Source organism: Nycticebus coucang, chromosome 6 (genome assembly GCF_027406575.1).
Source record: "Nycticebus coucang isolate mNycCou1 chromosome 6, mNycCou1.pri, whole genome shotgun sequence".
NCBI lineage: Eukaryota > Metazoa > Chordata > Mammalia > Primates > Lorisidae > Nycticebus > Nycticebus coucang.
This window is the reverse complement of record NC_069785.1, coordinates 100,612,475-100,635,445: the sequence shown is the minus strand read 5'-3', so window position 1 is coordinate 100,635,445 and position 22,971 is coordinate 100,612,475. Positions and strand designations below refer to the sequence as shown.

Below are 22,971 nucleotides of genomic sequence, written 5' to 3'. Positions count from 1 at the left end.
AGAAAATGAAATCCCCACATATCATTAATGTGTTTCCATCACATCAGCATGAAGACTCCAAACCTGGACATAGTTTATTCAACACTACACTTAGCAGTGAGAAATTCACATGACTCTACATATATGTGGACCGTACCCCTTCCTCACTCCCATCGTTCCTCCTGAGAACACACGGACAGACGTTCTGGGCCACAGTTGTATTAGTCTTAGGGTATCATCCTTACCAAAGATAATCACATTCAAATCACAAAGGAATCAAAAGAAATGAGACTCTGGTGGCTAATTTTTCTGGTGCCCTCAAATAAGGGAAGGATGATAGTTTGAGCTGAAGGAGGGACATTAAGACAGCCCAGGATGTGCTGCCCCTTGGGAGTGGAAGGGCAGGTGTACAGCTCCAGGCTCACATGAGAATAGTATGTTAGTTTGCTAAGAAGTCTGATAAAAAAAACAAAAACTTATTTCTAGTTTTTCCCATTTGGAAGTATTAACAGTGTAATCATGTTATGATATTTTGATCTGTTATGCTTACCAAGCCTCTGAAAAGGCAAAATCCAGTTGCCAGGAGGAGACAAGCAACCAACGTTAAATCAAATGGTCTTCTCAGCAGGCCTTTTGCTTGGGCTTCTTGAACAACCTAAAATAGAGTTGTAACTAAAGAACAGGCACACAGTGCCAAAGAAGAATCTGAAACCTGAAACACTAAATGCTATAATGAAGGATAATGACAGAATTTTGAATATGCATAATTCATAAAATAAACCACTGGCCATAGAACTTAGGAAAATCATTTCTTCCCTCAAATTTTCTCATCTGTGAAATGAAGAGATTGAGCCAGATGATCTTTAAGGACCTCTCTAGCTCTATGAATCCATATTTTTTCATGAAATAACATTTTCATGATTTTTAAATATAACATACACATATGAAAAATAAAAACATAAACCATAAACCCACCACATCACTATTAAGTTGATAAGCTTTTACAGTAATATGTATAAGTAAATATATATACTAACACACCCACATAAATAACATACACACATATATCACCTATGTAATCTGTATTTTTCACAAAATTAGGACTTAGTGTATAAACAATTGTGCATTCTTTTTGCCCTCAACAGCTATTTATAAGCACTTCCCTACATTAAAAATTCTTCTAAAACTAATGCCATGTAGAAGCATATGTCTTTATCTATTCTCCCATTTTTGGACATTTAGGCATTTTTCACCATTATACTTAACATGATAATGAACAACTCTGTACATAAATCTTTGACAGCATTTCCATTAAGATGGAGGGCCCAAGAGATGGAATTACTAGATTGAAGAGTCAAATTTGGTAAGGTTGGTAACACTGCCAAATTGCTTCACAGAGCAATTCTAAATTTATGTTCCTATCAGCACTGTATGACACTACCCATTTGGCCCTGCCCCTCACTGTGTTTTAGCATAAAAATAATAAATAGTTCTATGCACCTTCTGACTCAGTTGGTATGTTGATATGGAATCTTCAGAAATAGTGGAGCCAAGATTAAGGGTAAGGTTACCCATTCCTCAGAGGGACTGAAGGGGGCACCACTTGTCAGTGTGCCAGCCTGAGTTTATATGGAAGATGTCTGAAGGTTTAGAAATGGACTGTTCGTAAATTTAAATGTCTTTTAGTGAACTTTATTGTAAATCTTTTTATAAAATTTTTCTTAAAGGATCTTGCTACATGATCTAATACCTATAAAAGGAAGAAAAACTTAGAGAAACTAGCTATGAAATAAAGACCTTTAAAGAGTACCTCCAGACCAGGACTGGACTATGAATGGGAGAGAGATGTCTCAGGACACGTCCTATAGCCAGCCAGTCTCCATGGGCCTGGATCAGACCCTGGGAATCAGACCCTGTGGCTACATGGACTACTTTGAACAGCAGTATCTCTCCAGCATCTTCTTGGGGCAATAAATACACAGAAAAAGCTGCCCAGGTGGTCAAAAGCCAGGCCATTAACAACTCCAGCCAAACCAAACACTCCAGATTTCATACAGCACACTAATTAATGCACGATCGTTGTTAAGCCAAGGTGGCCACTGGCAGAGGAAATTCCCACAGGTATTGCTTTGCCCATAGAAGCAGATACATTCAGACAGAAACAGACCATCATGGCTACATTAACCAAGATGTGAACTCATGCCACATAATCAAAACAGTCACTCTGACTGAATGCCCCAAATGTTCCAGTCTACAGAGGCATAGTTCGATTCATCGGCCAGTGGATGTGAGTAAGCCCTATGAGTTAGAGAACAGATTACATCAAAACTTAATAAAAATCACCTTTGAGGGATAATTATAAATTTCTGATGGCTGATTATAGATTCTGAAACCAGCCCAGACAGGAAGACAAGTATATGGTATGCTTAAGAAAAAAGCAGGGCAAATTCGTGTTCCATACTTCCCTATTTAAAAGAGAGAAAGAAAGAGAAAGTCAAAAGTTTACCAAAAGCACATCTAACACAAGTAACATTTAGGGTATCTCCCAATCTCAAGTCATCTAAAATTTTGTTATGGGCCAGACAGTATTTTTAATGAGGTCAAAAAAAAAATGTTCAATTTAAAACTAATAGATGTGTATTAACAGCCATATCCTATCTATAGTAGTTTCAAGGCATATTTAATATAATATCCTGATTTCCTTCAAGCATAAATAACCTCCTTTACTTCAGCCTCTAAGAGTATTAATTTCCAAGTACATTTTTGAAGTTTTTATGTGTAAGGAGTTACATATAATAATAAGAGTTGTAAGAAATATTTGTGCACTAAATGTAGCCATAATCCACCCCCCAGATCATTCTAAAAGTCAGGAATCACTGATACTTGACTGTCTAATTGTTGAAGTCACACTTCTGAAAACTGTTCTAAAGTTGAGGGAAAAGGAATAAATCTGCAAAACAGGTTTTTGCAAAACAGGTTTTTGGTAAGCTTGGAGTCTCTAGGTTCTATTATCACTGAAATAATCTCTGCTTTAAAATAAGCCCGATTGTTTCAGAAAAGAAAAATGAATTTTAAGATAAAGTTTCTTACCAACAATGTTTCCTGGCACAAAAACAACAGTGCTCATAATAATAGATCCAACCCAATATAGGCCAATGGTTCTATAACTTTCTCTGTAACAACAAAAAGCTTGACTTAGTGCATTTGTTTTAGAAGACTATGAGCAAAAGATGTCCCTCAGTGTTATTTTTATTCAAACTAGTAAAGTACATGAACCAAGAGTGATTAACACAAGAAGCCCTGGTAATCAAACTTCATTTCCATGTGTGATACACTATAGAACCTTTTTTGTGTCCTTTTAAATAGGAGATTATGCTGGCTACACTGATCTTGTTAAATACAACATGGTCATCACTGCCAAAGGGCTCCTGCATTTCCCTATCATGTATGAAACCCACAGCATGAAAGGGGAGAGTTCAAAGAAGAAAGGAAATTGGATTCATATTTCAAATCATTGTAAGTATGAGTAGCAGGATGATAAAAGGACTTTCCCTGGAGTCACAGAATTGTGGCCAAAGCCCTAAAGGTGAAGGTAATAAGTAGCATGTACCCCAAGCAATAAAGAGTAGACATACACTCCTAATCTTCAACGTTGAGAAAAAGTTCCTTCAACTGATAACCCAATACCCCAATTCCATGCTATGTAATAAGCTATGAGAAAAACTCAAAAGGAAGATTCTCTGAAGGGAAACAGGAAGAATATTGTGTGCTTCCTATCTAATTCCAGCCCTCAAGCCAAATACAACCAAACCCCAAGAGTACCATTCACAATGACTGGGATTGGTAGGACAATCCTACCAAGCAGAAGGACAGATAAGAAGTAACTGGCACAGTCCTTGAGTACATCAAGGGGGGAGGAGGTGTCAAGCTGCACCTTTGCACAGGACAAAAAAAGTATGACTTTCTGGCCAGGCTCAGTGGCTCAAACCTGTAATCCTATCACTCTGGAAGGCCGAGGCAGGTGGATTGCTTGAGCTCAGGACTTTAGAGACCAGCCTGAGCAACAGCAAGACCTCATCACTACTAAAAATAGAAAAATTAGCTGAGCATGGTGGTGAGCATCTGTAGTCCCAGCTACTCAGGAGGCTGAGGCAGGATCACACAAGCCCAAGAGTTTGAGGTTGCTGTGAGTTTATGACACCACAGCACTCCACCAAGGGGTCTCCAAAAAAAAAAAAAGCATAACGTTCTCAAACTTGGAAACAAATAGAGGTCTGGGAAAGTAACTGAGCTTGAGATGTTTTGGAAGATCCTTCCCCAAAGGGTAGACCTCCTGGTTTACAGGGAGCTTCGCAGTAAGAATCTGTGGCTGTACCACCATGGGTAGGGGAGACCCAGGAATTCAGAGAGAACATCGTGTCAATGTTCAGGGATTGCTGCAATGCAAAGGTTCCTAGAGTAGGGTCTCCAAAGAACCCACCATGTGCCTCACAAGATTAAGTTAGCATATAGTACTAGAGGGTACCAGCACCCAAAACAGAGCTGCTGTCAGTTCTTTAATCCTGTGCACACGGACATGCACTCCCATGGAGCGGGCTGCAGAGGAGGTGAGCAGGGAAAGGACCATACAACCATGCCTCAGAGCTGCCTCAATTGGGAGAAAGAGCTTTGAACTGGAATGAGATTGAAGTTTTATAAGTTTGAAGTTTTGAAATTTTAGTTTGAAGTTTAGACTGTGCCTCACTTTAATTCCTGAAAATGAGACTGTTCTAAGAGCACATGATCAGAAAGCGAAGGTTTGCACGAGCTGTTGGGGAGCAATCCAGAGGCACATGTTCAAAAGGCCATGGTATGAGGAAACACAAGCTGCATCTAACTGGAGCCATGGAGCATATATTCATGTTGGGACATACCTGTTTGTGCACCTGCCTCTACACCTAACACTTCCTTACATACCCGCTTGTCAGGTGCGAAGGTGGCAAAGACACACAGCTGTGAATGGACTTACTCCCATGCTATGGCCGCCACCATCACCAGGTACATCAGATAATGGGCAGAGCCATCCCAGTAGCAGATCATGTGCCCATGTGCAGTGTTCAAATAGGGCTCACCCTGAGGAAAGTATGAAAAAGAAGTTCACTTTAAATAAGATTCAAACATTTAAGCGCAGTATACCAGACCTGTATTGCAAGTTAAAACAGCACAACTAATTTGTGTTAGTCTGCTAAAATGAATCTACTTCTACGGAGTTATAAAACTGGTAAAATGAGAATATATAACATTACCTGGAGCTGCCAAAGCCAGGGTCTGGCCACAGAGGATGGAATTAAAGGGGGGCTGACATCAACACAGGTTTGCACTGTGATGAGAAGGCAGGTGGTGTGGTAGGAATCCTGGCTTTGCAACAAACTCACTGAGGCCAAGCAACATCTGTGACAAGTGGTCCTCGGCTATGACCAGAGGGGTGGCCAGAGAAGACCGGGCTCACCAGAGCCACTGGCTGGCCTTAACAGTTTCTGCTGATCCCTCAGCTGGCTGGCCAGGGCATGGGGATGGCACTTATTCCCCACATGCAAACACACCTACACGTGGGCACTGAACTCAGAGCTTCATGCCCAGCCCCTCCATTGACCTTCCCAACAACCCTATAGGACAGATAGGACTGACTCCATTTATAGATGAGGAAATAGAGGCTTCCAGAGATATCACAGCTAAGGTCTCGCAGCTAAATACCTAGCAGAAGCAGTACTACCAAGAAAAGCTATACTTAGCGGTGGCACCTATGGCTCAAAGGAGAAGGGCGCTGGCCCCATGTACCAGAGGTGGCGGGTTCAAACCCGGTCCCAGCCAAAAACTGCAAAAAAAAAAAAAAAAAAAAAAAAAAAAAGAAAGAAAACCTGTACTTCTCCTGGGAAGTTTTTGATTTTAGGACAATAAAATTATATGATGAACTGCATTCCCTTTGCAGGTGGTTACATTTCCAGGTGGCTACCAGAAAATCACTGCCAGTTTTTCGTGGGTCTTTAGCATAGTTCAGGCTCTGCTTCGTTTTCCTTCCTTCCTTCCTTCTCTCATGTCTGTGCTGTCCTGCTTCTTTCAGTGTGTCCCAACAGTGCCTTCCATCCTTTCTACAACCAGGAGTACAACTCAGCCAGCCCATTAGGACAGCCACACAGGGCATTCTCTGGAGCTTCGTGCTCCCCAGGGGCAAGGCAAGGACTGCTGTCATCTCTCTTCGCAAATCAAATCTGATTAAAACCACAGAGGAGGAGGAGACAGAACCAAAATCATACTTCTGTACCCATGCCCAGCCCATTGTTTCTCTCTGACATGCTCCAAAGAATCCATCTGACTTTTACAATTTCAGTCTTCCATGCTTGCATACCTGGCTCTCAAAGCAAGTGCTGTCCTCTCCTGGTAGCCTAATAGACATCTAACTGGGTGGTCCACAGGCCCTCTACACTCACCTAAACTCCTTTAATCCATCAGCTTCTCCCCTCAAGTCACCTCCACCTGGCCTCTATTGTAGTGGACAAATCACTCAACTCACCCAGGTCAAAACCACCCTATGAAGTCTTTTGGCAAATGCTATCAATTTTATTTCCATAATGTCACCCCTTGGTCATGGCCTCAGTCAAGCCCTTAGTGTCTCTCACTGGACACTGCTACATTCCCAAATGGTCTCTCTCTTTCCCTCCCTTCCCATCTGCCACACACACACTGCCAGATGAAGGCTCTCAAAGCCCGGCATTCGGCATGTCCTCATCAAAGCATGTCACCACCTGAACTAAGCCTCATCTCCTGTGCATGGCAGCTAGATGCCTAGAGCCTGGGCCTGCATACTGTGGCATCATTGTACCCAGTCCCCTCCTCCTCCTGCTCTGCCCCAGTGCTTGCCACCCCCACCAACTCAACCTCCAGCTCAACCTCCAGCCCACTCGCCTTCCCTCCTGAAATATCCCTCCTCTGGGGTTTTTTTCTGTCTCTCTGACCTCCACAGTCCACTCCAGGGGACCTTTCTCCTAGTCTCCAAAGTCCCAGCCTCAGTCCCCTTCTCTCTTTACCTTCCTCCGGGCAAGCAGCCCCCTCCTCTCAGACCTTCAGGTACCAACTATACATAGCCCCCAGATCTCTCTGCCAAGATGTCCCTCAAGCACCTGAAACTCCATGTTTCCAAATAAACTCAGCATTACCTCCCAGACATGCACTTCAGGGGAAACGTACTCTCCTCTCCAAGCCTGTACCCAAGCTGTTGCTTCTCTTCGGAAGGATTTCTACCTCCCTGGTCCACTGACATGGTCATTTTTTAAATGCCATAGCATCATCGCCAATGTAGCAAGGCCTTCCCTGACCGCTCCTGGGATCAGTTCCTCCTCTGTGTACTTGTGCGCTCAGCGAGTCCCTCTCATCACACCTTGGACAATGCCATCCCCCTGCCACACCAGACAGTAAGCTCCTGGAGGGCTCAGGATGCAGGTTTTCAGACCCCAGAGGTTGCCTCAACAAATATCTGTGAACTGAATTCCTCTTCTTATCCCTGTCTGGTATAATAACCACAGCGTTCTTCCAATTTCCAAAGCAGGCCAGGTGCACGGCGGCTCACACCTGTAATCCTAACACTCCAGGAAGCTGAGGCAGGAGGATTCCATTGAATTCAGGAGTTCGAGACCAGCCTGAGCAAGAGTGAGACCCCGTCTCTACTAAAAATACAAATAAAAAAAAAATAGCTGGGCATCATGGTGTGCCTATAGTTCAGGTACTCAGGAGTTTGAGGCAGTTGGATCCCCTGAGCCCGGGAGTTTGAGGTCGCTGTGAGCTAGGCAACAGAAGGAGACTCTAGCCTCGGCACTCTAGCCTTGACAACAGAAGGAGACTCTGTCTCAGAAAAAAAAAAAAAAGAATATGCTAACAGATGGAGGCACTCTGAATAGCAGCCATAAAATGGAGTTTCAAAAAGAAAAAATAAAAAACTGAATTTGCCAACTTCCAAAGCAGAAGTCCGGAAGTCATTTTAGGCCTCCTCAACCCCCTACCATCACCCCATCATGTCCCCAAGTCCTATTCATTCCAGCCACTCAAATCCCCTGAAGTCACCTCTCTACTTTCTATGCCCCTTCCCTGCCCAACCAACTTCATGCCCGTGCTGGCCCTGCACAAGCTTCCTGACTTTTCCCCCAGGCTCACAGCATTGCCCCTTCCCTGCAGACCCATCCTTCCCTGTTTAAAAATCTTTCCTCACAGACAGGATAAAATCCCAACTCCCCTAGCTGGCATACAAAGCTCCTCAGTATTTGAAACACAGGTGAAGAGTATACTTTGAGCTCTGCCCCTCATTTCCTGTGTGACCTTGAGTAAGTCCTTAACCCAGGCGTCCTCGAACTTTTTAAACAGGGGGCCAATTCACTGTCCCTCAGACCGCTGGAGGGCCAGATTATAGTTTAAAAAAAAAAAACGATGAACAAATTTATATGCACACTGCACATATCTTATTTTGAAGTAAAAAACAAAACGGGAACAAATACAATTCACACCACTTCACGTGGCCCGCAGGCCGCAGTTTGAGGACACCTGCCTTAACCTCTATGGGGCTGGATTTCACCCTACTCTAAAATAAGAAAACAGAACTATCTGCCTTGTCATCAAGCAGCTCCTAATGCTGGGGTTTGGGTGGCGAGGTTTGGGGGTTGAGTGTCCAGCAGCATCATCATCAATGGTGGCACTAAATGCCTCAACGTTTGCTGCAGCACAAGCTGAAGACAGCCTGGGCTTTCTGGGACAGCAATGTATTAACAGACACACAAATACTAATGCACCGAAAGTACCTCATATAAATTAAGTCCAAATAAAGGGGAGAAGTGTATCATGGCCCTTGAGTCGGCAAGGAGTCGTGAGAATGGAATGTGGACAAGAATCACCCCCATCTCACCCTACCTTTCTGTTCTCTTTGTGTGTGAATAAGCAGCCTAGGTGTATTACGGGAAATGTGGTGCCATGCAGCGCACCTGTTTACACTAACTGACAAGGCTTCTCTCTGAGTAACATGGCCGAAGCTGCTGGCTCTTTGGTTTAAGCTTCAAAATTACCAAGCAATCCCATACCTCTCTCAAGTAGTATGTCATGAATCCATCAATGATTCCATCTTGTTCCAGTCCTATGATAAGGTTCACCACGCTGGTAAATCCAAAAACTGCAAACACTAGAGCAAAGAAAACAGCAACTTAAAAAGCAGTAGATCAGGAGACAACCATTAAGAGTGTGACATTAGCCAATAATGATGGAATGTTTTTAATGTTTTCCAGAAACATTAAACCCTCTGCACATCCAGTCAGATCTCTGCCTGTTCAGGGATCTCCCCATCCCTGCCCAGTGCTCTCACGGAAGGAACCGGAGTAGAGCACGGAAAGAACCAGAGTAGAGAATAACAAAGTCACTCTGTCCCAGGAGATGGACCAGGCCACGCCCACCCATCCTCCACAGCCCCACGGCTGCCCAGAGGCGAACCACATCTCACCTGGGCAGTAACCAAGAAGCCAAGGAAGCAAAGGAGTGATTTAGAGAAGGTGATTCATCTCAGTGGCTACCAAGCAGTCAACTCCCAGGGTGCTGACATGCTCGCCCTCCTCCATGCTTGAGACCCTACAGGCAGACAGGAGGCTGATGTGCAAGTGACAATGGCTTTTAAAAAAAAGGGCCATGGACCTTTAAAAATGAGTACAAGATGGTACAACTGAATATCAAAGTAGAGAAGCTGTAGCATCTTAGAGAATCTTACTAGAGTTGTGAGCATCTCTTCAATGGGCTTAAAACCACCAGCCACAAACATCTAAGGAATAATATTTTTTAAATAGCAAGAAGTCTAGTGTGTGTGTTAACGTTGTAGTTTCAAGTTGTAATAAATGGGTATCTCAGAAAATGGGATGGCCATGGACAGCAGAAAAACCTGATGGTGAACAGAAGAAAAGCTGTGGGAAAAGAAATGGAGAGAAGAGAGGAGGTTAACTCAGTGAGGGGAAGCGGCCCTAGCAGAGTCTGAAGCCAGGAGCCTGGCATCCACCTATCCCAGGAGGAGCGGAGGTCTGCCTATGCCCTGTTGTGCAGACATGCCTTCCCTAGGCCTCCACGGAGGCCTGCAGCCCAGTTCTCACTGACAGCATCACTTTCTGACACTCATTTTTTGGAAGCTTCCCAGGCGATTAGCCACACCACATCTCCACTCTGTGTAATCAACCAGCGATCACTGATGCCCACATGGACATACCCTCTGCTTTCTCTTGCACAAAGGGTCTGGCTTGGGGTCTGACCCTGAGGCTTCAGTGTGCACATACCTGTGACAGAGACCAGGACAGAGGTACCTGACCTTGAAGAGTCATCAGGACAGTTATAGCAGGCTCTGTGGAGTGGGGAGGAAGGAAGGAGTGGGACTGACAGTACAGAATACTAGTCTGGAAAGGGGGGCAGAGCCAGAGCAAGGGGCAAGTGGAGTGGGGCAGAGAAAAGGACACAGGCCTTGAAGTCAGATGGGCCCAGCTCATCTACTGAGAAACTACAAAACCTTAAGCAAGTTTCATCATTTATCTGTGCTTCAGTTTTTTTATACACGGTTTAGGAGAAACTAGTTACTCCCACCCCACCTTGCAAGGTCCCTGAAGGCAGAGCATGTTCCCTATACTTTAGGGATGATGGGCTTAGCCTGGTGACACTTCAGCCAGTGGAATATGGGTGGAAGCAAAGGGAGCAGCCCCAAGCCAAGACCTTAAGAGACATGACTATTTTTCCCTAGCCCCTCTGTGCCTCAGTATCTGCCACAAAAAGGGTATGCCCTGGGAGCTGCAGGGCCTAGAATAGGGAGACACGCAGACAGGCCTGAATCTAGCCCATAGCCTGATGCAGAGTGGCCCAGCCAACCAATAAAATTGATGGCAAGAAAAATAAATGCTTGTGGCTGTAGGACTTGGGGAGTATTTCCTGTGCAGCATTCACTGAGGCAGAAATTAAGGAATAACACATCAAGCAAAGTGCTCAGCACAGAAGAGCTCCCAGGCGGCCCAGCTTTGCTTTGGGCAGCGTGCCCAAGGAAAGGGCGTGGGCTGTGGAGTCGGCGCTGTTCTCACTGTCCATGGGACCCGACCACATTTCTCAGTGTCTCTGAGCCAGCTTCCTCATTTTCAAGTGGAGGGCTGTGGTGCCGCTGACGTGCTTAGAACCATATGAGGCAGCACACGCATGTACAGTGCCAGGCGCTGTTCTAAACACTTTAGAGGTATCACTTTATTTAATGTTTCACCAACTGTCCCAAGAAGGTGCTATTATTTGCCTCTTGATGCACATGAACAGAGGGGGCGCCTACTGTACAGTCAAGTTCCACACCGGAACTTGACTGTACAGTAGGCGGAGGGGGCTGCAAAAGCAGGAAGCCTAGGAAAGGGCAGGTAGGAGAGAGTCAAGGTCAGAGGTCAGAGATGAAAGTATGCTGCAGATTTGGGGGCAAAGAATGGAGGGGGTGCCCTGGATCCCATGGCGGGTGGATCCAGAGCCCTGGACAGGCAACAGTCTGGAGGTGAGGGCTGTGCTGCCCTGAAGCACCCTACACCTTCAGCCCAGAGCATTCCCAGGCCTTCACTGGGGAGGTGCAGGTGCACCTTAGGAGCTGTTAGTAAACAGACACAAATGATTTCCCTCCAGGGAGACATACCATAGAATACCGGGTCCCGGGGTGGTTTTCTTTTGACAAGGACCCGAGCCAGCAGGGCTATCAGGAGCAGGATGAGGGCAGCCACCCCTACAATTGTCCAGGAACTGCAACAGTCAGAACAAGGAGGTGGTCACCAACAAAATAAACACACTGGTGCCTGGAATTTCCTGCCTACTGAATGTTCTTTCCCCCAGCAGCCTAATTCCTGTGTAATCTACCTCTGCCTGCAGCTTGGGGAAGTTTATCTGCAGCACTTTGGCTTTTCTGGGTCACAGCCTCTGGCTGCCAGGGACTGGAGCCATCAGGCCCTCACTGTCCTCTGACCTTCCCCACCTGCCTCATATGCACAGTATGTCTGAGGCTCCCTCTCCCCACCGCACCTGCCCCTGAGACAGCTACTGCCCCACTGCCTCTCCCTACTCAAACCTGTAAGCCCCACTCCCAGCACTGACAGGCCTGACAATTGACCTGCCATCACTCTCAGGGCCACCTGGAAACCCTCAAGCCAAGCTCTAAGGAACACACAGGCATTACAACCTCACAAGCCTTCCAGGGGGACAAGGAAGAAGGAGCCATATGCCATGTGGACAATAAATGCGCCAGAGAGTGAGGTCTGGAAATCCAAGCAAGAGAAGCACCATGATGGACCTGAGGCCCAAATGAAGATGCCCAACATCCACATCCAGGGCCATCAGGCCAGCATCCAATCCCCAGCACGGAGACAAGGTGAGGCTTGGTTGGGCACATCCCCTGGACCTTCTCCAGGAAAGGGAATGACACCAAGAAGACCAGGGACCTTCCGTGGGGCACCGCTGGGGTATGAGACTCAGTAGAGCTGCCAGTCAGGAGACCTGGGTCCTAGTAACCACTCTGCCGCTGATTAATGGTGTGACCTTAGGAAGTTCACCTCATGGTATTCATCTGTTTATTAATTAATTGAAGAACGTATTGCAGATAAACGGACTGCATACCTTCACATAGCAGGCCCTAGACTAGAGGAACAAGAGATAAGAGACGACCTGTCTACATGGAGAGACTGATCTTGGGGGGCTCTGCTGCCACCAGGTCACCTCCAGACCAACAAAGATACTCTCCCTTGCACATGTCCAGCATCAAAAGGGCTTCCAATTCTAAACAAAGAACCACCTAGCCCCTCTGATGGGCTGCTATGCCAGGACCTCCTCACAACCCCTTAGTGCTGCCAGAAGTGCTACCACTCCTCGGCTAGACCCCTCACACCACCACAGCCAAACACTGGGCCTTTTGGATATAGCTTTGGCCATATGTCACTGGGAGAGAGAAGGGCAGACAGAGCTGGAGGGGCAAAAGTAGATGATGGATGGATGGATGGATGGGTAGATGGATGATGTATGAATGGATAATGGATGGATGCATGATAAATGGAAGGAAAGATAGATCAGTCATAGGATAAGAATGAGATGGCTGTGTCAGCGTCCAGGAGAGAAGCTACACATTGGTTTTGGTGGTGCAGGTGAGTGGGGGAGGAAGCTGACGCGAGTGAAGAGCATGATGCTGAAGCATCTGTGAGGAGGGCAGCAGTCTGTGGTGCCAAAGAGCTGACAGGTACAGGTGGCAGTCGGGACACAGCCGCCACACCTGCACCTACTACCAAGGGCGTAAGTCCACAGCCAGCACACTCCCCCAGCAGTGCTCTTCTGGACTAAGAGAGAGCAGTGCAAACTGGTTCACAGCGTCCTCTCACACTCTCCGCCCCAGGGGAGGAGGGAAGAATGATGTGAAATAGGGCAGCAGATCACCTCTGCCTCTTGGTATGGGCTCCAGAGATCCTACAACAGCCAAGTACAGCACAACAGCCTGAAGCAGGAAGAAACAGGGGTAGGAAGGGCTGAGACTGGCCAAGAGATCAAAAGGTTGCAAGTCTTGGGGAGGGGACACTCATGCCCTTCTATCAACAGACTTCTAATGAGGGGGATGTGGTGTCATATTTGGATGAGAAGGAGCAGAGAGAGAGAGCCTAATGCTTCAACCTGATCTGCTTTTTGTCTTTCAAGACTCTCATAAAAGGTCTACTGGGAAGGAAGAGTGATAATGAAGTCAAACATAACTGAATGCCTACTTGTGCAAGGCATTAGGCTGGACAGGACAATATTGAGGTGAGCCATAGCCTAGCCAGATAAGTTCTGACCACAGGAAAGTAACTTCTGGGAGAGAAGTGCGATCAAGGGGCATCAGGGGCTGAAAGCAGAGAGAGAGAGGGAGGGTCTGCAAAAGGAAAAAAGCAGCATTCTTCTCTGGCCCATAAAGTCCAGGTGTGGCTTCCACAATCAGCAACAGGGAGGCAGCACCCGAGTCACAGGGGACAGCATGAGCATGGGGAAGGAGGCAGGATGTATAGGCATGTCCCAGGGCCAAGGACAGCCTCATGTGGCTGTGGCACTAGCATTGGGGGGTGTGGCTGGGCCAAGGGCAGGGGGCTTAAGTAGGAGACTTTGCCACAGTCCAGGTCAGAGAGGGCCAGTGCCAGGGGGATCTGAAAGGAGGGAACAGATACTAGACTAGCCCAGGGAAATGTGGGGAAGGGGACAGTAGAAGGAAGGGAGTAGAGAAAGAACAGAGAGGAGTCAAAATCCACTAGGATTTTAACCTGCAGAAGGATAAGAAGAATGGTTGTAACTAATTATTCAAAAACTATAAAGAAAAAAAACTGTATGGCTTAGCAATGTGCTCAGTAGTACACAGCAATACATAATTCCATCTGTATTCAGTAAATGCCATCGCCATCTCCCAGTGGCTGCAGCAAAAACCTGGAAGCCAACCTCAAACTCTCTCTGCTTCTGTGCAACTCTTCAGTAAACCCCATCTGCCCTCCCATAGACCATCCACTTCCTTCCCCTACACTACTCATTTCTCTGCCTGAAAGGCTCTGTCCCCAGATCTCTCCGAAATCAACTGTCACCTCCTCCAAGAAGCCTTCTGTGACCACAAGCCCCCTTCCCAGTCACCCTATTTTATTGTCTGCATAGCATGTCACTATCTGTTTATGTGGTTTTAATTTTATTTATTTATTTTTTGGAGACAGAGTCTCACTTTGTCACCCTTGGTAGAGTACCGTAGCATCATAGCTCACAGCAACCTAAAACTCTTGGGCTCAAACAATTCTCTCGCCTCAGCCTCCCAAGCAGCTAAGACTACAGGCGACCCCCACAATGCCTGGCTATTTCTAGAGACGACGTCTCACTCTGGTTCAGGCTAGTCCTGAACCTGTGAGCCAGGCAACCTACCCACCTCGGCCTCCCAGAGTCATTTATGTATTTGTAAATGCCTATCTCAACACCTGCCTCCCCAGCCTTTTCTGGCTTGTTCACAGCTATGTCCTCAACCCTTGAAACAGTACCAAGCACACAGTAGGCCAAACTGCCCATGACGCTCTTTTAGAAATACAGTCTACCCTCCCCACCTCCCCTGCACTGTGTTGACGAGCGCGTGATATTCAGCTGCCCAGAGCAGCTGCGTCCAGGAGTGGCTCTGGTGCCCGGTTAGTGCTAGACATCCACATGGCGATAAGGTGGCCACACGCTGAGAAAGGAGGAAGTCTGCAGGGCATACAGACCCCTCTCTACACACTGAACGAACGTCGGGCGGGGGGCGGGGGAGGCGTGCAGTGCACTGACTGATGCAATTTCCTTAGCACCAGCTGCTCAGGTACAGAATAGTTACTTCCTCTTCCCCCAGATAGCCGCCAGCAAACAGGACGCAGAGGGGCGCCTTCCCTACGGCTCGCGGGCCTCCAGCCCTCAGCGACCCGAGGAGGGAGGGGGGCAGGACCCCGAGCGCTCCTGCAGCTCACCCATCTCGGTGGCCCCCGGCTCTCTGCCCAGGGTCCCCGCCCAGCCCCGGGGCGGCACTGGCAAGCGCGTCTCAGTTCCCAGCGCCCAGCGCACTCGGGGCTTCCCAGGTCCCGCCGACGGCGCAGACACAGCCAGACCAGAAAGCGAGGCCAGTCCGCACGGACACAGCCACCGCAAGCCCGGCAGCCGCGTCTCCGCCTGCCGGCTCGGGGTTATTTCTGCTAGTCATTAACAAGTTTCTAAAATTAATAAGAAACTACAAGTATATGAAGTCCATACATGGAAGCGTTCCTGGGCAGTGAGGAAGGGCGAGGCGCTCCCCGAGACACGGCCGCGCCCGCGCTCCCGCGTCCGGGCCGCGTCCCGCCGCCCCGAGCCCCCAGGACAGGGCGTCGCTGCATCAGCCCGGACCCCAGGGCCCGGCGAGCGTCCGCCCAGCCAGGGACCGCGGCCGTGCGACCCGGGAGTTGCCTCCCCTCCGCCCGCCACGGATTCCCGGAGCGCCACCCCCCACCGGCCGGCGGCCCAGCCCCTCCCAGAAGTTGCCGAGACCCCAACCACGCAGGCTCACTCACTCATGCTGGGCTGCCAGGTGGTTAAAGACGTAGGTGACCGGGATGGCCGAGAGGGACAGCACGAAGACCCCTGTGGCTGCGGAGGCACTCATCGCGCCCGCCGCGCCGCTCGCCCTTCACCGCATCCCGCCCGGGCACCCCGCCCTGCCGCGGCTTCCGGCTGCGCCCGCGCCCCTCGGCGTTGGCCCCGCGCGCCCCGCCCCCGCTCCGCGCCCCCAGCGCGTCCCCTTGCGGCCGCGACCCGCAGCGGTCCGGGAACGCAGGGACTTGGTGCGGTTCCTGGCCGCGCTGCTGCCATGGGTGCCAGGGCTTGGCTGGCGCTGGCCCGCGGCGCCGAGGGACACCCGCGAGTCGCAGGGCCTGGGCACAGCCGCGCAAGTGGTCATGGACGAGCTGGAGAGGCGCTGGCTGAGCAGCGGGCCAGGGCGGGTGGAGTCTGACCCGGGGTCAGAGCGGGAAGGGCGCGCGAGATCGTCCACCGGAGGGCCCGGGACCTACCCAGAGATGGGAGTGGACAAATGAACCTCGGAACCTCTCCTCTGAGCAGCGTCTGCGGGCACTAGCACAGCTCCCGCGGCCAGGAGGTTTCTGGGTTTTAAAACCTGGCTGTCCGCTAGCGACCTTGGTCGAGTTACTTAACCTGTGTCTTCTCTGAGGACGAACCGCTTCACTGAGCGACATGGGATTGACTGAGGCAGGGCGCACGAGACGCTGTGTTCTGCACTGCTCCCTGGGCTACTGTCTCCTGCAACTCCTTCCTCTCTTCTTGTTTGGTTGGGTTTTTTGTTTGTTTGTTTTTAATTGAAACTGACACTCAGAGAAAGCACAGCCCTTTCTGTTCCATTCCTTTCTATTCCAGGAAGCGATCCTGGTGGCCAGGCGTGGGGCACCACAGTGTGCAAAGACTGCCTCCCCTGGGGATATGGCTACTGCGAATGATGTTGAGCTGGCTTTAGGGCAGAGGTGTCAGAAAGCCCCCTGGGGCTGGGTCCACTGGTGGGGAAAGGGAATGAAAGTAAGTGCCAGACCAAGGCCTGGCAAGGCCTGGCAGGTATTTAGTGTCCTTACAATTGCCAGGGAGACCATTCGGCTCATTTTATTTTTTATTTTATTTTATTATTATTATATTTTATTTTTATTATTATTATTTTTTTTTTTTTGGAGACAGATTCTCATTCTCAAGGGATTCTCCTGCCTCCACCTCCCAAGTAGCTGGGACTACAGGCGCCTGCCACAACATCCAGCTATTTTTTTGGTTGCAGCTGTCTTTGTTTGGCAGGCCCGGGCTGGATTCGAACCCACCAGCTCAGGTGTATGTGGTTGGCACCTTAGCCGCTTGAGCCATAGGCGCGGAGCCCATTCTGCCCATTTTAGACATGAGGACAATGAGCCTCAAAGAGACCTGCTTTAGAGCCAATCAACTTTTCAAATGCCAGCGCTCCTAATCCCCTCTCCTAACTCTTCTTCAAGGTGTCTCCAACTCTGAGCCCAAAATAATACCTTCGCCCAATCTACGAAATAGCCAAAGTTTCTCTAGGTGGTGTCCTCACCTGTAACCTGCACATTACAATCACCCCTAACCTAATCTGACCACTCTCCTCAGACTCCTGCTTGCTCCCTAACCACACCTCCTCCAGCACCCCTTCCATCCTCCCAGCCCCACTCCCATGGCCACCCAACTCTGCTGCACCCATCTTGCCTTCTCTCTTACACCTGAAACCCTGTGGCTGCTGTGGATACTTCCCCTCAACCTAGACATGTGTCTTCCAGTCCAGAAATGTGTTCCCTGGACCTGAGTTCCCTCTTCATTTACCATCTTCTCTCCTTTCACAGCTGCATTTGCTTTTAATGACCACATCTTTGTTAATAGATCCCAAACAATCATTCCTGGCACTGACCTGCGTGGGAATCCCCCTGGCACCGCACACTCCACAAGGCCAGAGAATTTCTCATTTTACCTAGAGGCATGATCCTGCTTCATCTCAGCAGGTAGCACTGCCATTCACTCACTCACCTGAGCCATAAACCTGGGAGTCCCTCTCAGTCCTGATCTCTCCAGATTCCTTCCTTATGCAGTTCTACCAGTGCTGCTTTCCAAGTATCACTCAACTCCATTTGGTCCTCCCCTCCCGTAATACCTCTTATTCTGGTCTGTACCACCTCTCCTCTGGGCTATGTCCTAGTTTTCTCCCTTCAGGCTGTCCCCTGGCCCTCCCTGCTTTAGAAGGCCTGACCTTACCACCCTCTTGAGCCTCCCCAACCCTCTCTATCAAACACCCGGCCTTACTTTCTTCACGGTGCTTTTACTATCTAAAATTATTTTGCTTACACTTTTTTTTTAATTGTTTTCATTGTTAAATCATAGCTGTGTACATTAGTGCAATCGCCTGTACCCATTCTAAGATGCACCATAGATGTGGCCCCACCCATTACCCTCCCTCCACCAAAACCTCCCCCCCCTTCCCCTTCCTTGGCCCTTTCCCCATAGTCTTGTGCTATAGTTGGGTTATAGTCTTCATGTGAAAGCTATAATTTAGCTTCATAGTAGGGCTGAGTACATTGGATACTTTTTCTTCCATTCCTGAGATACTTTGCTAAGAAGAATATGTTCCAGCTCCATCCAGGTAAACATGAAAGAGGTAAAGTCTCCATCTTTCTCTAAGGCTGCATAGTATTCCACGGTATACATGTACCACAATTTGCTAGTCCATTCATGGGTCAATGGGCACTTGGGCTTCTTCCATGACTTAACAATTATGAATTGGGCTGCAATAAACATTCTGGTACAGATGTCTTTGTTATATTGTGACTTTTGGTCTTCTGGGTATAAACCTAGTAAAGGAATTATAGGATCGAATGGCAGGTTTATTTTTAGGTCTCTAAGTATTCTCCAAACATCCTTCCAGAAGGAACGTATTAGTGGGCATTCCCACCAGCAGTGTAGAAGTGTGCCCTTTCCTCCACATCCACGCCAACATTTCTGCTTTTGGGATTTTGTTATGTGGGCTACTCTTACTGGGGTTAGGTGATATCTCACAGTAGTTTTGATTTGCATTTCTCTCATGATTAAGGATGATGAGCTTTGTTTCATGTGTTTGTAGATTGTGCGTTGGTCTTCTTTAGAGAAGTTTCTCTTCAAGTCCCTTGCCCACCCTGAGATAGGGTCACATGTTCTTTTCTTGTTAATACATTTGAGTTCTCTGTGGATTCTGGTTATTAAACCTTTATGGGAGGTATAACCTGCAAATATTTTCTCCCATTCTGAGGGCTGTCTGCTTGCTTTACTCACTATGTTCTTGGCTGTGCAGAAGCTTTTTAGTTTGATCAAGTCCCAGTAGTGTATTTTTGATAGTGCTTCAATTGCCTATGGAGTCCTCCTCATAAAATATTCACCCAGGCCGATTCCTTCAAGAGTTTTCCCTGCACTTTCTTCAAGTATTTTTATAGTTTCATGTCTTAAGTTTAAATCTTTTATCCACTGAGAGTCTATCTTAGTTAATGGTGAAAGGTGTGGGTCCAGTTTCAATCTTCTACAGGATGCCAGCCAGTTTACCCAGCACCATTTGTTAAATAGGGAATCTTTTCCCCACTGAGTGTTTTTAATTGGCTTGTCAAAGATCAAATAACAGTAAGTACCTGGATCCATCTCTTGGTTCTCTATTCTGTTCCAGACGTCTACTTCTCTGCTTTTGTGCCAGTACCATGCTGTTTTGATCACTATGGATTTATAGTACAGTCTCAGGTCTGGTAGCGTGATTCCTCCTGCTTTGTTTTTATTGCTCAGTAATGTTTTGGCTATTTGAGGTTTTTTCTGATTCCATATAAAACGAAGTATCATTTTTTCAAGATCTTTAAAATATGACAATGGAGCTTTAATAGGAATTGCATTAAAATTATATATTGCTTTGGACAGTATGGACATTTTAACAATGTTGATTCTTCCCAGCCATGAGCATGGTATGTTTTTCCATCTGTTAACATCTTCGGCTATTTCTTTTCTTAGAGTTTCATAGTTCTCTTTGTAGAGATCTTTCACGTCCTTTGTTAGGTATACTCCCAAATATTTCATCTCCTTTTGCACTACTATGAAAGGAATAGAGTCCTTGACTGTTTGTTCGGCTTGGTTATTGTTGGTATATATAAAGGCTACAGATTTATGGGTGTTGATTTTGTAGCCTGAGACATTGTTATATTCCTTGATCACTTCTAAAAGTTTTGTAGTAGAATCTCTAGTGTTTTCCAGATATACGATCATATCATCTGCGAAGAGTGAAAGTTTGATCTCTTCTGACCCTATGTGGATACCCTTGATCACCTTTTCTTCCCTAATTGCAATGGCTAAAACTTCCATTACAATGTTAAAGAGCAATGGAGACAATGGGCAACCTTGCTTGGTTCCTGATCTAAGTGGAAATGATTTCAATTTAACTCCATTCAATACGATATTGGCTGTGGGTTTGCTGTAGATGGCCTCTATTAGTTTAAGAAATGTCCCTTCTATACCAATTTTCTTAAGTGCTCTGATCATGAAGGGATGCTGGATATTATCAAAAGCTTTTTCTGCATCAATTGAAAGAATCATATGGTCTTCATTTTTAAGTTTGTTTATGTGTTGAATTACATTTATAGATTTACGTATATTGAACCAGCCTTGAGACCCTGGGATAAATCCGACTTGGTCATGGTGTATAATTTTTTTGATGTGTTGTTCTGTTCTGTTTGTTACGATCTTATTGAGTATTTCAGCATCTATATTCATTAGTGATATTGGTCTATAATTTTCTTTTCTTGTTGGGTCTTTCCCTGGTTTGGGGATCAAGGTGATGTTTGCTTCGTAGAATGTGCTGGGTAATAGTCCTTCTTTTTCTAAGAGGTTTAGTAGTATAGGTACTAGTTCTTCTTTAAATGTTTGGTAGAATTCTGACATAAAGCCATCTGGTCCTGGGCTTTTCTTTTTAGGGAGATTTTGTATAGTTGATGCTATCAGAACTTGATATAGGCCTCTTCAACATTTCCACTTCGTTCTGGCTAAGTCTTGGTAGGTGGCGTGCTTCCAGGTATTGGTCGATTTCTTTCAGATTTTCATATTTGTGAGAGTAGAGTTTCTCGTAGTATTCATTAAGAACTTTTTGAATTTCTGAGGGGTCTGTTGTTATTTCACCTTTACCATTTCTGATTGATGAAATTAGAGATTTTACTCTTTTTTTCCTGGTTAGATTGGCCAAAGGTTTATCTATTTTATTGATCTTTTAAAAAAACCAGCTTTTGGATTTATTGATGTGTTGTATAATTCTTTTGTTTTCAATTTCATTTAATTCTGCTCTGATTTTGCTTATTTCTTTTCTTCTGCTGCATTTGAGGTTGAAGTGTTCTTGTTTCTCCAGTTGCTTGAGATGTTCCATTAAGTTATTGACTTCCTCTCTTTCTGTTTTCTTGAGGAAATAAATTTCCCTCTTAGGACTACCTTTGCAGTATCCCAGAGGTTCTGGTAATTCGCGTCTTGATTGTTGTTTTGTTCCATAAATATGGTGATTTCCTTCTTAATCTCGTTTATAACCCATGTATCCTTCAGCATAAGGTTGTTTAGCTTCCATGTTTTTGTATGGGTATGCAGGTTCCTGTTGTTATTGAGTTCAACTTTTATTCCATGATCATCTGAGAAGATGCAAGGGATAATTTCTATTTTCTAAAATTTTCTGAGGTTAGATTTGTGGCCTAGGATGTCGTCAGTTTTGGAGTATGTTCCATGGGCTGATGAGAAGAATGTGTATTCAGTTTTGGGGGGATGAAATGTTCTGTAGATGTCTGTTAAGTCCAGATGTTGAATGGTTGGTTGAGTCTAAATCTAAAATTTCTTTGCTTACCTTCTTTTTGGAGGATCTATCCAGGACTGCTAAAGGGGTGTTAAAATCTCAAACTACTATAGAAGTGGAGGAAATCAAGTTACTCATGTCTGTTAGAGTTTCTCTTATAAATTGAGGTGCGTTGTGGTTGGGTGCATAAATATTAATAATTGAGATCTCATCATATTGAGTTTTACCTTTAACAAATATGAAGTGTCCATCCTTATCCTTAATTATTTCGGTTGGTTTAAAGCCTATTGCATCTCCGAACAGGATTGCAACGCCTGCTTTTTTCTGCTTTCCATTTGCCTGGAGTATAGATAACCATCCATTCACCTTGAGTCTATATCTGTCTTTTAATGTAAGATGCGATTCTTGGATGCAGCAGATATCTGGCTTGAGTTTTTGTATCCAGTCTGCCAACCTGTGCCTCTTTAGAGGACAATTTAAACCATTCACATTAATTGAGAGTATTAATAAGCCTTTCGAGAGACCGGTGGACATTTTTAATCCTTTTGCGACTGGGGAAGTTGGAATTTGATCCAAAATTTTTGGGGTGGGTTTAATTTTGTGGTGGAGAGTTATGCTGGTCTTTATGGAGGATAGGTCTAAGAATATCCTGGAGAGCTGGTTTAGTTGTGGCAAATTTCTTCAACATGAATGTCGTCGAAGTATTTAATTTCTCCGTCATAAATGAAGCTCAGTTTAGCTGGGTACAGGATCCTGGGTTGAAAGTTATTTTGTTTTAGGAGATTAAAAGTCAATGACCATCCTCTTCTAGCTTGAAAGGTTTCAGCAGAGAGATCTGCAGTTATTCTGATATTCTTCCCCTTGTAGGTAATGGTTTTCTTTCGTCTGGCACCTTTCAGAATTTTCTCCTTCATATTAACTTTAGTGAAATTGATTATGATGTGTCTGGGGGATGTCTTACTTGGGTTGAGTCGTGCTGGAGTTCTGAAACTGTCTGCTATCTGAATTTCGGAATCTCTTGGCATGTCTGGAAAGTTCTCCTTCATAATCTCATGGAGAAGAGACTCTGTGCCTTGTGAAGC

General features: G+C 46.3%; 1 protein-coding gene across 5 annotated transcripts in view; it reads right to left on the bottom strand.

Annotated features, from left to right (window-relative positions):
- TM6SF1 (transmembrane 6 superfamily member 1) overlaps nucleotides 1-16,693 on the bottom strand; it is a 29,255-nt gene extending 12,562 nt beyond the window's left edge. Inside the window, exons 1-7 of one of the 5 annotated variants that reach the window (XM_053593331.1) lie at nucleotides 16,575-16,693; nucleotides 11,672-11,775; nucleotides 9,078-9,175; nucleotides 4,988-5,091; nucleotides 3,070-3,152; nucleotides 2,323-2,444; nucleotides 530-634 (exon numbers count right to left, since the gene is read on the bottom strand). In XM_053593331.1, the coding sequence (XP_053449306.1) occupies nucleotides 530-634; nucleotides 2,323-2,444; nucleotides 3,070-3,152; nucleotides 4,988-5,091; nucleotides 9,078-9,098 (435 nt within the window). In that variant the 5' untranslated portion in view covers nucleotides 9,099-9,175; nucleotides 11,672-11,775; nucleotides 16,575-16,693. Of the gene's footprint in view, nucleotides 1-529; nucleotides 635-2,322; nucleotides 2,445-3,069; nucleotides 3,153-4,987; nucleotides 5,092-9,077; nucleotides 9,176-11,671; nucleotides 11,776-16,076; nucleotides 16,252-16,574 lie in introns of those variants that run through there. The other 4 variants (XM_053593329.1, XM_053593333.1, XM_053593330.1 and 1 more) reach the window with 4 other exon arrangements.
- Nucleotides 16,694-22,971: the final 6,278 nt, after the last annotated feature.